This window comes from Pelophylax lessonae (genome assembly GCF_965119305.1).
Source record: "Pelophylax lessonae genome assembly, chromosome: 3".
Taxonomy (NCBI): Eukaryota; Metazoa; Chordata; class Amphibia; order Anura; family Ranidae; genus Pelophylax; species Pelophylax lessonae.
This window is the reverse complement of record NC_138770.1, coordinates 119,550,537-119,562,916: the sequence shown is the minus strand read 5'-3', so window position 1 is coordinate 119,562,916 and position 12,380 is coordinate 119,550,537. Positions and strand designations below refer to the sequence as shown.

At 41.4% G+C, this 12,380-nt stretch overlaps 1 protein-coding gene across 1 annotated transcript in view; it reads left to right on the top strand.

Annotated features, from left to right (window-relative positions):
* The window catches only part of KLHL29 (kelch like family member 29), a 1,145,580-nt gene that overhangs the window by 1,056,496 nt on the left and 76,704 nt on the right, over positions 1-12,380 (top strand). Inside the window, exon 12 of the mRNA XM_082249639.1 lies at positions 6,868-7,061. Within this exon, the coding sequence (XP_082105765.1) occupies positions 6,868-7,061 (194 nt within the window). The remainder of the gene's footprint in view (positions 1-6,867; positions 7,062-12,380) is intronic.

Below are 12,380 nucleotides of genomic sequence, written 5' to 3'. Positions count from 1 at the left end.
CTGTGGCGCTCTGCATTTATTGGGGGCAATGCTGTGGCACTCTGCATTTATTGGGGGCAATGCTGTGGCACTCTGCATTTATTAGGGGAATTGCTGTGGCACTGCATTTATTGGGGGCAATGCTGTGACACTCTGCATTTATTGGGGGCATTGCTGTGGCGCTCTGCATTTATTGGGGGCATTGCTGTAACACTCTGCATTAATTGGGGGCATTGCTGTGGCGCTCTGCATTTATTGGGGGCATTGCTGTGGGCACTCTGCATTGATTGGGGGCACACTGGTCACTCTGCATTGACGTCCGTCCGTCCCCCCCAGGGGGCCACAGAAAAATTATCAAACGTTGACCGGTCCGCGACAATAAAAAGGTTGGGGAGCACTGGTTTTAAATTTGAGACATCTTTGCTAGACAGCACTGTGACCTCACTTTTCTTTGCTGCAGTTAAAGCCATACAGTTTGGTCAGGGACTATCCTAGCTTGTGCTTGGACAGTAAAGAAGCACAAATGTACTGATGGTTGGCGATGCTAACCCATGTTCTCCCAATCTGAATTATGCTGCACAGAAAACTGCAAGAGGCCAGTATAAATACTGACTGAGTAATTATTTAAAATACAATTTAGTATTTTTCAGTGACTACCTCACTGGTTTAAATGGAGATATTCTTCATCTGCCTTTGCTTCTGTGTATCTAAACTGAACTGAAATCTCAACAATCTTATTATCTTAAAATGTACCCCTCTATGTTATGGAGATGAGCAGAGGAGGAGGTGTTGTAGTCCAAATCAGAAGAGCAAGGTGACCACACTACTCCTTCATAGATGCAGTACAGGGAGTGGGTTGTCCCCCTAGGGCAGGAAAGCTGTTATTGACATGATTATCAGGTAAAAATAAAGCAAAGAAGCCTGAATAAAAAATAAGAAAACAAAAGTATACACCACACCTAAGGACCAAAAAAACTACAACCTCTTGCTGTCCATGTGACGCATATGTGTGGTAGCAAGGACGGTGGGTTTTATGCCAACACACCTTGCATGGAGGTTTCTGTGCTGAGAGCGCCCTCGTAGCACAGTGACAGAGATGTCTTGAACAGCTCCTGGTGTCTAGTCATGACTGGCTGCCAATCGTGTGACTACTATGACAGCCAATCAGAGTGGTCACATGATCAGGAAGTACATCCCACCCCCCAGGCATAAAGACCCACTTAAAGGGATGCCAAGGCTTGCCAGGAAGGGTTTACATTTTTTGGTTTTAGATAAGCTTTAAGACTCTTACTGAAAATACACTGAGGTTTCCATTCAAGCATCCTTTCAGGTGGCACAGAAGAAAACAATTTTCCAGCACTTAAGCAATAATTGTCTTCTAATAAAGAAAAATCATAACATTTTTCTAAAATTTAAAAATCTATTCCTCTGTGGCTAGCTCAGCACCTTTTCCATCTCGTTCTCCATTTATAATCTAAATACATATTTGCGTGGTCACCTGCACTCATTCTCACAAGTCCTTGTGCCATGTCACTTTATCAATCTTTGTCAGACAGGTCAATAGTTTTAAGTTCACCGTGTCATCTTAATTCCCACTCCTGTCGGTTATATTTAAAGCCAGTGCCTCACCAGAGTTTCTCATTCTGTAATAAACAGCCTCTAAAAATCACTCATGTAGACAGTCTATGTATTGTGTAAGCGATGGTTAATAAAGCATGAAGGTAGAAAAAGGAGACCAGAATCACATGGAGGTGCAATTGTCTTATTGGCAATTTGTGATTAAAGGAAAGGATGCTGCAGAATGAAATGACAATCACAAATTTTTGTAACATGACTAAATCAAATGATGCACATTAATCATCTGAAACAATTAGCTATACCATGTTCCAAATTCTAATGCATATATAAGGAGGTAAATGGTAAAGCTACAAGAAATTAAGACTTAATAGGAATATAAACACATGAGGTCCAGCCATACTTCCCAACCTGGTGAGATGGGAAAGAGGTTTACATTATAGCATGAAGTGTGTCGGTAAAGGAAACGTCCCTGCCACACCTCCAATTATTTGTACTAAGAGGATTAATGTGGGAAAAGTGATTGGCCTAAAATGAACTCTGTTTATGTTAGAGTAAATACAAATGCCATATATCATATATTGTATATCATATACAATTCCTACTCAAGCCATGTCATGATTAAATGGTATTAAATGTTACCTTTCCTCTTCAATCTGCAGTGCTGTAATGTTCTGAAAAATGCAATGCAATATGGAATTGGAGGTGTTCTGTGTGCAGTTGGTGTACATAATGCCCCTAGAAATGTAATTTCCTGCTTGCCTGATTGGCTCATTGATTTTCCCAGAAGTCTGCACTAACATAAGTCAAATTTTAGGAACTCTCTGCAGTAGGGATTTCAGTTTCAGTGAGATACTCCCCAATGGTTAAATACTTCTTGAAGAATGCATTTTCTCATTAGAACACTAATGATTACAATTGTAGCACTCTCTGTGCACAGTAGGGACATTGGGCTCCTCTGTAGGCAGAGTTGTATAAAGTACTCAAAACCCATACTTGAGTAAAAGTACAAGTGCTCTATCAAAAAGTGACGTGAGTAGAAGCACTAAAGTATTCAACATTTTTTGTACTTAAGTATTGCAAGTAGTTTTTAAAAAATTTTGCTACTCAAGTACTGAAAGTAAAAGTACCAGTAGTTTTGAAAAAAAATTGCTACTTAAGTACTGAAAGTAAAAGTACAAGTACTGTGTTATGTAGTTATTAAAGAAAGAAGTCGAAAGTTTGAACATCATATTGTTTTTTATTATTTCAAATGCAGCTTTTATTTATACATACAGTAGCATTTATTTTCGTACGCGCTGATAATACACATATTTTGAACTTCATGAAACCTGCCATCTACTGTTCTGGCAGTGGTAATTTTTATAATAGTAACGAGTAACTATGCAGCACAAAAAAAAAATATTGGAGTAGAAGTATTGAAATCATTGAAAAAATGTAGTGAAGTAAAAGTGGAAGTAGGAGAAAAAAATTATACTCTAGGAAATTACAGATACCGCATTTCGGTACTTAAGTACAGTAGTGAAGTAGTTCTACTTAGTTACTATACATCTCTGTCTGTACGCAGAGGAGCCAGGGTTATATTGTTGGAGTTAGCTGGCAGAGCTCTAAGGTTTGAGTCTCTGTTATCTCCCCATGGCTTATGGAACTGCTGTAGGGTTCTGGAACTTAGAGGGCAGAGGAGCAGAAATTAGGTCTAAATATTCATGGAGTCCCTTACAATCCCTGGGTGAGGACTTTTCAGAAGGTAGAGAGAGAGCCCATAAAAATTCTGGAGCCTGGCCATGTAATGTGCAGAGTTCAGGGTTCAGTTTCCTGGAGGGGACCCCTGTGCTGGGGGGCTCTGCCTCTGGCAAAAGGAAGGAGCCAGAGAGGAGAAGAAAGAGAGAAGAAGCTGAAGCCTCACACCCTTCCAGCTTCAGCTAGGGCTATGCTTAGCTGAAGATATTCTTGGAGCCATTGGGACCTGTCCAGTATGAGTTCAGCAATCACATGTGCTTCAGAATTCACCAAAGAGACTGAGTGAGTAGCCTCAACCCCCCACACCCCAGAGCTTGTTAGAGGAGAAGCAGCCAGGTGCAATACCCAGCTAGCTTATTACCCAGTGACAGCTTAGAGCCATTGAAAGCCAATACAGCTTCACTACACCACTTGCTTGGTGAATCTAAGGAGCAGCCAAGTGCCTTTGCATTTTCTACAGAGATATAGCACCTGCATTCAGTGATTGGAAACTTTCTTTACCAGTTAAGCTGATTAGTTTATCCTACGGGAGGACAGCCTTTTGATTTTTGGTAGCCAGAGAGAGTTTCAAGTCCTCAAGTTACTTTCAAAGTTACAGCTCTGGGCTTCCCATCCCTATCCTAGTTCATTCCCCAATCCCGTAGAAAACAAAATTCCTTGGACTGGTTCTTGACTACTAAGTGAATGTTGGAACATTCTTGTTGCCTGGCTGTGCATGTGCAAGGGACCCAAAAATGGAGCAGCCCTTACGGGGGTAGCACTACATAATGAATACAGACATTCCTATTCAGAGACAGTCCACATATGACATTGTGAAACAAACAGCCATTTCTGTCACTTCCTGTTATAGTAGCACTGAGATGCAAAAAAATAAATAAATAAAAAAAAGTGAAATAGAGATTATTTAAAAAAAATAAAAAAAACTCCTTCCCTGTTGCATGCTGTGGTTAATCATTCCACCTCAAATATCCTGTAGTCTACAATTACGTATAAAAATGTAAGACTATTAAAAAAATATTAAGTCCCACTACTTTTTAAAAGTTACTATTGTACTGCAGGCCTTTCTCAACTTTATTTTAACCCAGAGGAACCCTGGAAATTACTTTCAAGTTTCCCTTGCTAAAATGAATTCAGGGGTCAGTGTGAAATCTGCTCCCCCTACAGTGGTGGTCAGAATGCTACCCTTGCTTATAGTTAAAAAGATTGATGTCATGCTGCTGACTCTGCCAATTGGCATTTGACCTGGATATATTCAAGCTCCATCAGATGGAAGGTCAATTTGCCATAGCTCAATGAACCCCTAGCAATCTCTGGAGGAAACTTGGTTAACAATGGCCGGTATACCGATATAGAACAGTACTCCCAGTTTACATGAAGTGTGCAGGATCGGTAAGACGCACCATGTTCACAAGCTCTAATATAAATACATAAACATAATTTACTGGAGTCAAGCCTGACCCACCAACTTGTCTCATTTGCCTCACCACCGGCCCATTACTGTAATGGGCAACCACACTAACCTGAGCAGTATAAGGGGGAGGGCCCCTTGAATTCCAGGGAAACGCAGTTTGAAAATGGATGTATTTTACAGCTGGCCTGCTGCTATGGCCAGTGGCAGTGCTAACAGATTATCCCAGGGAAAGGTAGAAGGTAAACACTCAACAACATTACTGTAGCCAATATCAAACCTAATTTGCTCACAGCTAATATATCAAAATTGGAAAAAGCGTAATAGCAGGCCTCAGCTTACACAAAAAGCAGTATTTACTCGGGATGCTAGGGAAGCATTCCTTCAATACCCACCTTCATTGCGGCTATTCATACATAAACATAATGAACCAATTTTCCAAGGCAAAACAGCACTTGAAAGATTTGTGATAGACTTGTGTCCATCTGAATGTTGACTTCCTCTTCTTTCTGGACTTGAGCACACAATGACCAGTGCTCTTTATGTGTGCAGAGCAGTCTGATGCCACAGCAATTGTGTTTCTGTGCATTACTGCATAGAACCTTTATTACTTTGGCATAAATTATCATGGAATGTGGTTCCATGTAACAATTAGACAGAGGCATGTCACAGGGATGTGTCCATTGGTTCATGTGTGTATATATATATATAAAAGCCATGTTCAAAAGACTTGAGTACAATAGGAGCTTTGAAGTGCTCTAACATTGCAGGTCTGACCTTTTCTTCCTACATATCCATTAAAGAAGGAATACAGATAAAGGTGAACTGTTTCAGTTAATGTACATACTGTGCTCCTATATATACACCAATCAGCCATAATAGTATGACCATCCACCTAAGTAGGTCTAAGTAGGTATTGAGTAGGTCCCCCTTTTGCCACCAAAACAGCCCTGACACACTGAGGCATGGACTCCAGTAGACCTCTGAAGCTATGCTGTGGCATCTGGCACAAAGCCGTCAGTAGAAGATCCTTTAAGCCTTTGCCCTCTATCCCTCTTCCCATAGTGCAGCCTAATGCCACCTCTTCCCCAGAGACAAACACGCACCTGGCCATCGATATGTTGTAAAAGAAAACGTGATTCATCAGACCAGGCCACCTTCTTCCATTGCTCCGTGGTCCAGTTCTAATCCTTCACATGCCCATTGTAGGGGCTTTTGGCTGTGGACATGGGTCAGCATTTGCACCCTAACCGATTTGCAGCTACGCAGCTCCATACGCAACAAACTGCGATGCGGTGTTCAGACACGTTTCTATAATAACCAGAATTACATTTTTCAGCAATTTGAGCTACAGTACAGTAGCTCTTCTGTTGGATCAGAGTACTCGGCCAGCCTTCGCTCCCCACATGCATCAATGAATCTTGGCTGCCCATTGCCCTGTCACTGATTAACTGGCTTTCCTCCTTTGGACCACTTTTGGTAGGTCCTGATCATTGCAGACCAGGAATATCCCAGAAGAGCTGCAGCTTTGGAGTTGCTCTGGCCCAGTCATCTAGCCATTACAATTTGGCCCTTGTCAAAGCTCCTCAAATACACTTGCCCATTTTTTCTGCTTTCAAAACATCAACTTCAGGGACAAAATATTCACTTGCTGCCTAATATATCACACCCACTTTCAGATGCAATTCTATTGAGATAATCAATGTTATTCATTTTACCTGTCTGTGGTCACAATATTATGGCTGATTGGCAGAAATTTCTAGAAAAAAAATAAGAATAAAAAAATAAAATAAGAACTGAAGAATAGGCACAACCAGCTGTCAGCTGATATTTTTGATTTTCTGCAGCAGATCTTCCTCTAGAGCCCTTAGACCTGTTCGTCTGCAAGGTACAAGTGTCAACTGTTGTGAAGATCAGTGCCAAGACATTTACCCACCACATGAAACATCCCAATAGAAAAATAAATAAGGGAAGCTCCCTAGAGGGACCAGGAGAAAAAGGTGGGGAGGGAGCAGTAGGGACCTGACAAAGTTTTCAACCTTCTCAGCTACATCTTAAAATTGCATTTTTGGACAGAGATACACTTTAAAGTAGTTAGTTATGATTATTGTGTTGTTTCAACAATTCTGTCATAGGTGCTAACAATACCATTTTGTGCCTTTTAGGTATGATACAATTATCAACCAGTGGGAGACAGTAGCAGCTCTTCCGAAACCAGTTCACTCTGCAGCAGCCACTGTGTGTGGAGGGAAGATCTACGTTTTTGGAGGAGTGAATGAAGCGGGCAGAGCGGCGGGGGTCCTGCAGTCCTATGTGCCTCAGACCAATACCTGGACTTTTATCGAATCACCAATGATTGGTAAGACAAGAGAACAAGTATAATACAGAATTTAATGATTGGGTAAACAGGTGTGACCTGCAGGGCAAGTACATTTATACAGGATATGGAGTGTACATTATCCTTTATGTTACAAAACTTTCTATGGAAAACTGTAGAGATTGCCTTATTATAGCCAAATGTGTTTTATCCTCAACAGTGGCAGCATTTCCCGTGGTGGAGCAGGTGCACTACTCCTGCTTTCAGTAGAGTATCATAAATGTTAAATGAAGACTTAAAATACCCATGTCTCTAAAATGTATTATTCAAATTTTTGTTGCCTGCAAAAAAGGCAGTTAATTCTCACCCTCCCTCTGACCTATGAAACCACTGTAGCCTACAGTGACATGACATCAGAGGGGGGAACAAGTGAGCTTTGGGAACCCAGGTGATCGAAACTCCTGGAAGTCAATTCTCAGCAGTCTTTAGAGGCGTAGGCACAGGGAAAAGTAGAAAAATGTTTTAATTAGGCAAAGCCGATATATCAAAAGGCCGATATGCACTTTCCCCGATATATCGGAATCGACCCCTGAGGTTACCGATATTGCCAAAATTTCAGGAAAGTGCATGTACCGGAGTGATGCCTGTAGCTGAGGCATCACCCCGGTACCGCCGTCTATAGCCGACGGTCGACTGTCTTGTAATGACAACCGATGCGACTGAGAAGCCACTCGGCTGTCATTAAAAGGAGCGGAAGGGGACGTCCCCTCCCCTCCTGCGACTCGCCACTCGGGCAACCAGCCTGCACCACCACCGAAGACCCGATCAAAGCCGCATTCGCCTCTGATTGGGTCTCCATGCAAAAACACAGAAGTGATGTCATGACATCACTTCCGGAAGTTCCGGGTACTGGCGCCAGATTCCAAAAAAAATGACAGCATTCAAAACAGCCAAACGTGGCGTGTTGAATGTTTTTAAGTGCAGAGGAGGGGTTTGGGGTCTTTTAGACCCCCAGATCCCTCCACAAGAGTACCTGTCAAGAAAAAAAAACAATACATTTTTTTTTAAAATGTACAAAAATATCGGCCCATATCAGCCAATACCGATATGCATTGGCCAAAATATCGGTATCGGCAACGAAAAACCGATATCAGTCGATCACTAGTTTTATGATTTTTTTCGCAACAAGATTGCTTTAGCACACCTATGCCCATTTACAACATGTTTACTTATAACTTCCAGCAGTATATACCTACCTTTTTTTCAATCCCTAGAACCAAAGTAAATATCCTGCACTTTCAGATATGGAGGAGCATGTAATTTACAGTGCCATCTGTAGGTCTCAGTGGTTTAAATGCACTGCAATAGATTATGGGTGTTTGGAGGAGCCAGCAGGGTGCTAAAAATAGCTTCCTAAAAAAAAAAATCTCACCACCCTCTTTGCATCTTTCATGAGCCCTCGGTGCTAATGCAAGCAGTGAGCTCCTGGGAGGAGTTATGCAAATATCAAAATGTCTCTGAACTTCTGACGCTGCATTGGTAATATCTGTCTTCAGACAGAACAGCAGTACAGACAGTTGAACCATGACCCACCCCCTCCTCCCTCCTTCTCCATTGGGAAAAACATATTTCATTGATTACACTGCATGTAACTTGATCTTTGAATGTGAGAGAAAATTTGGTGACTGATGAGACTCATTAACAGCTTGTTACATGCAGTATAATAAATTAAAGAACTTATTTTTTTGGAGGAGGAGGGGGCAGGTCCCTGTAGGACAATCTTTTAACCATTGCAGCACCAGACGTTCAGAGCCAGGAAGAGGACTGGCATTCTTACACAGATTCCTCCAAGTTCCAGCTGCCTGCACAACGTGGTACATACTTCATTACAGGTAAGTGATATGGCTAAAATTAGTGGAAATAAGATTAATCTGTAGGCCTCATGCACACTGAGCTTTAAAAAATGCTGCTTTTAGGACCATCTGCTTTTTTTTTTCTACCTCTAAACCCCCCTTCATGTTAGCCTATGTATCCATGCACACATAGATTTTAGAGGCATGGGCATTTAGACACAGAAAAAAAGACTGTACGTACAGTAGCAGCAACCTTTTGGAAGAAAATATACTTGATGAGTCTAAACGTGTCTAAACACGCATTAAGGCGAGATCCATCAAGCGCTTGAGCGTTTATTCATTTCAATGGCCAGAATAAATTATTATTCTGGCCAAAAAAATGAATTATTTCTCAAGCAATTTTTACACGCATCAAGTGTTTTTTCTGCCAAACGCTGCTGCCAGGAGGAAAGATGTTTAGGAGAGCTGAGCAAACGCCCTGTGCGCAGGGGGCCTTTATCTTGATGAATTTTAACCCCAATCGCCAACACTATGTTAACTCCTTAAAGTGTGAAATTATCTTTTCCTTATATACAGTATACTGTATATCCAAATTTATTGGAGCATTCTGTGCTGGGATCAGTGTCAAAACCATATGAAATCTGCACCGAAAACCAAGCACTCAAACACAGTCAGTATTTTTTGCAGCAGAGTCAGAAACTTTGTTGGTTTTTGTTGATATCTATATTACTGTTTTTGTCTCCTTATCTCTCCTGGTTAAAAAATATATATATATTTATTTTTAAGTCCACTCTTGTGAATGCTTTAAAAGAGCCCATGAGAAAAAAATGCTAAAATATGCCTGTATGGCATTTTTTTGATGCCAGTGGTCATGTGGAGTTGCAGTTGTGGTTGGTGTACACCTAGGATTTGGGATGCCCATTGGAACGAACATTTGACGGTATCTACATTCTCTTAAAAGGACAGATAAAACTATACTGGCTGAAAACCAGAACATGTTATCTTTGTGAGAAGTGCAGCAGTGAGGCACAGCTGGTAACTCTTATGCAGACAACTCGCTGATTCCAAAAGCTATTAGAGGTCACTTGGCCATCCCGACCCTTTGGCATCTTCTAAAACTGACATATCAGTTCTGGAAGAATTGACCCATTGGTGTAGAAAATGAGTGATTGGAATAAACACTGCAAATACCTTTGTGAATACTTTGGGTCCAGATACATTGTAAGTGCAGGACCCTTTTTTCATCAACAAGCCGTTGTACAAGTCCCATCTTGAATAGAAAAACAAGCAGACAGCGGACTTCTAATGAGATGTTATCCTCAGGAGTATTAACACCGTGTAATAAACCCACGGCCAGCCTGAGATGTTCTCTCTTTGTAAGACAAATCACAGCGGGGACTTTTTTGTTAATCAACCTGCAGTCATCTGTATTCCTTTTTACCTGGAACCAAAAAGTACTTAAAAATTTCCATAACAAAAGCACAGTTAGTTTGACAACGGCGAAGATAAGTGTTTTGTCAGGCATGGTGCATTTTGGTAGTGAAAAACAAACCTGAGCATAAGCTTTGCTCACAGCACTCAGTATATACTCAAAACAAATTTTAAAATACGGCTTCACTGTAAACAGGCAAAAAGCATAAGGCTTCAAAATATTGTGCACACTTAACAATGGATGCTATTCTCAGGGGCTAGAATTTGCCCAATAGAAAAAATAGATGAAAGCATGTTGGCAACGGGGCTATGTGGTGGCAATTGCACAATGAAAGTGCTGATGGTACAAATACTGGACATTAAATGGTGATGATTAACAGGGATTCTAAGGGCCCGTAAAATAAAATTACTGGTTGATTTATAGAAATGAGACATTTTTACAGCATTCATTGTAAAAGTTGCGGGATCAGAAGATATTTGAGTGTTGATCCTGAGAGCTTCTCGCTAAGGCTAGGTACTGCAGGGAAACTAAACAGGGAGGAATTGGTACCCCCAAACAGCTCAATAGACATCATTTCCACATTTATTGGGCATTGGGATGCTTCATGTCAATCTAAACGTTGTATCCACCCTAGGCAATATTATTATTATTGTTATTATACAGGATTTATATAGCGCCAACGGTTTGTGCAGCACTTTACAACATGAGGGCAGACAGTATAGTTACAATACAATTCAATACAGGAGGAATCAGAGGGCCCTGCTTGTTAGAGCTTACAATCTAAGAGGGAGTGTCAAGTGATACAAAAGGTAATAACTATGGGGGACAGCTGATGAAGAAAATAAGGTACAGTTGTTAGGTGGGGGCAGAATAGTATTCTCTTAAGAGATGAGTTTTTAGGGATTGTCTAAAAGCAAAGTAGGAGATGGTTGGACAGATTGGGGTAAGGAGTTCCGTAAGGTGGGAGAGGCTCGGGAAAAGTCCTGGAAATGAGCTGGGGAGGAGGTGACAAGGGCGCTAGAAAGCATGAGGTGTTGGGAGGAACAAAGAGAATGATTTGGTTGGTATTTTGAGACTAGATTAATGATGTAGCTGGGGGCCGAATTGTGAATGACTTTGTAAGTTGTTGTTAGTATTTTTAATTCACTGGGTGAGCGGAAGCCAGTGGAGGGATTGACAGAGAGGAGAAACAGACCCTGAGCGGTTGGTAAGGTGAATGATTCTGGCATCAGGATTCAAGATAAACTGAAGAGCTGATAGCCCGTGTAAAGCTAACCCAATGAGGAGGGAGTAGTCAAGGCAGGGGATTTACAGAGTGTGAATTGGAAGCTTAGTGATGTCATTGGTTTGAAAGGGGTGTATTTGGATGTGAGACCTAAAGGATAGCATTTACATCAATGGTGTAGGGTTCTCTAGCGGAAAGATAGCAACACTGGCTGAAACAGCATATCCTGCAACCATGTGAGCCCAGCCTAAGGGTAGCCATAAACAGACTTATCCTAAATCAAACAGGCCAAAATGATGCTCGGTCACTAGAGATTTCAATACCCAATTAGGTGCGCTGTCTAGGGATGATCGAACGGTTCGCGTCGACCATCGGTTCGGCCCGAACATTGGGTGTTCGAGGTTCGGCCGAATTTAGAACTTTTTGCCCAAAAAGTTCGGAATTCAGCAACCAGAACCGACCAAAATGCAATGGGACAGGAAATGGGCTTTAAGAGTCTGTGATTGGACCAGAACCATTAGCAAAAGCCAATTGAGGGGGCAGGAGAATGCTAGGAATGTGATTGGAGTGACTAGGGGGTCCATAGTCCAATCATTAGTGAATACGCCCCCCAGTATATAAGATAGCCCCCGCCAAATTCCTAGCATTCTTATACGGGACATGGAAGAGAGTGGAATGCTGTTCTGTTACTTCTGTTACAAAGTGTTACAAAGTGTCATTTAGCATTTATTAGTGTGAGGAAAGGGATATCTAGTGTAGTTAGAGTGCTCTTTTACACTTTAGTTAGCTTTAATTTATTCAGTTTCTGTAGGGAAAGTGTTAAGTGTAAGGGGACCGTAGTGTAGTGTAGG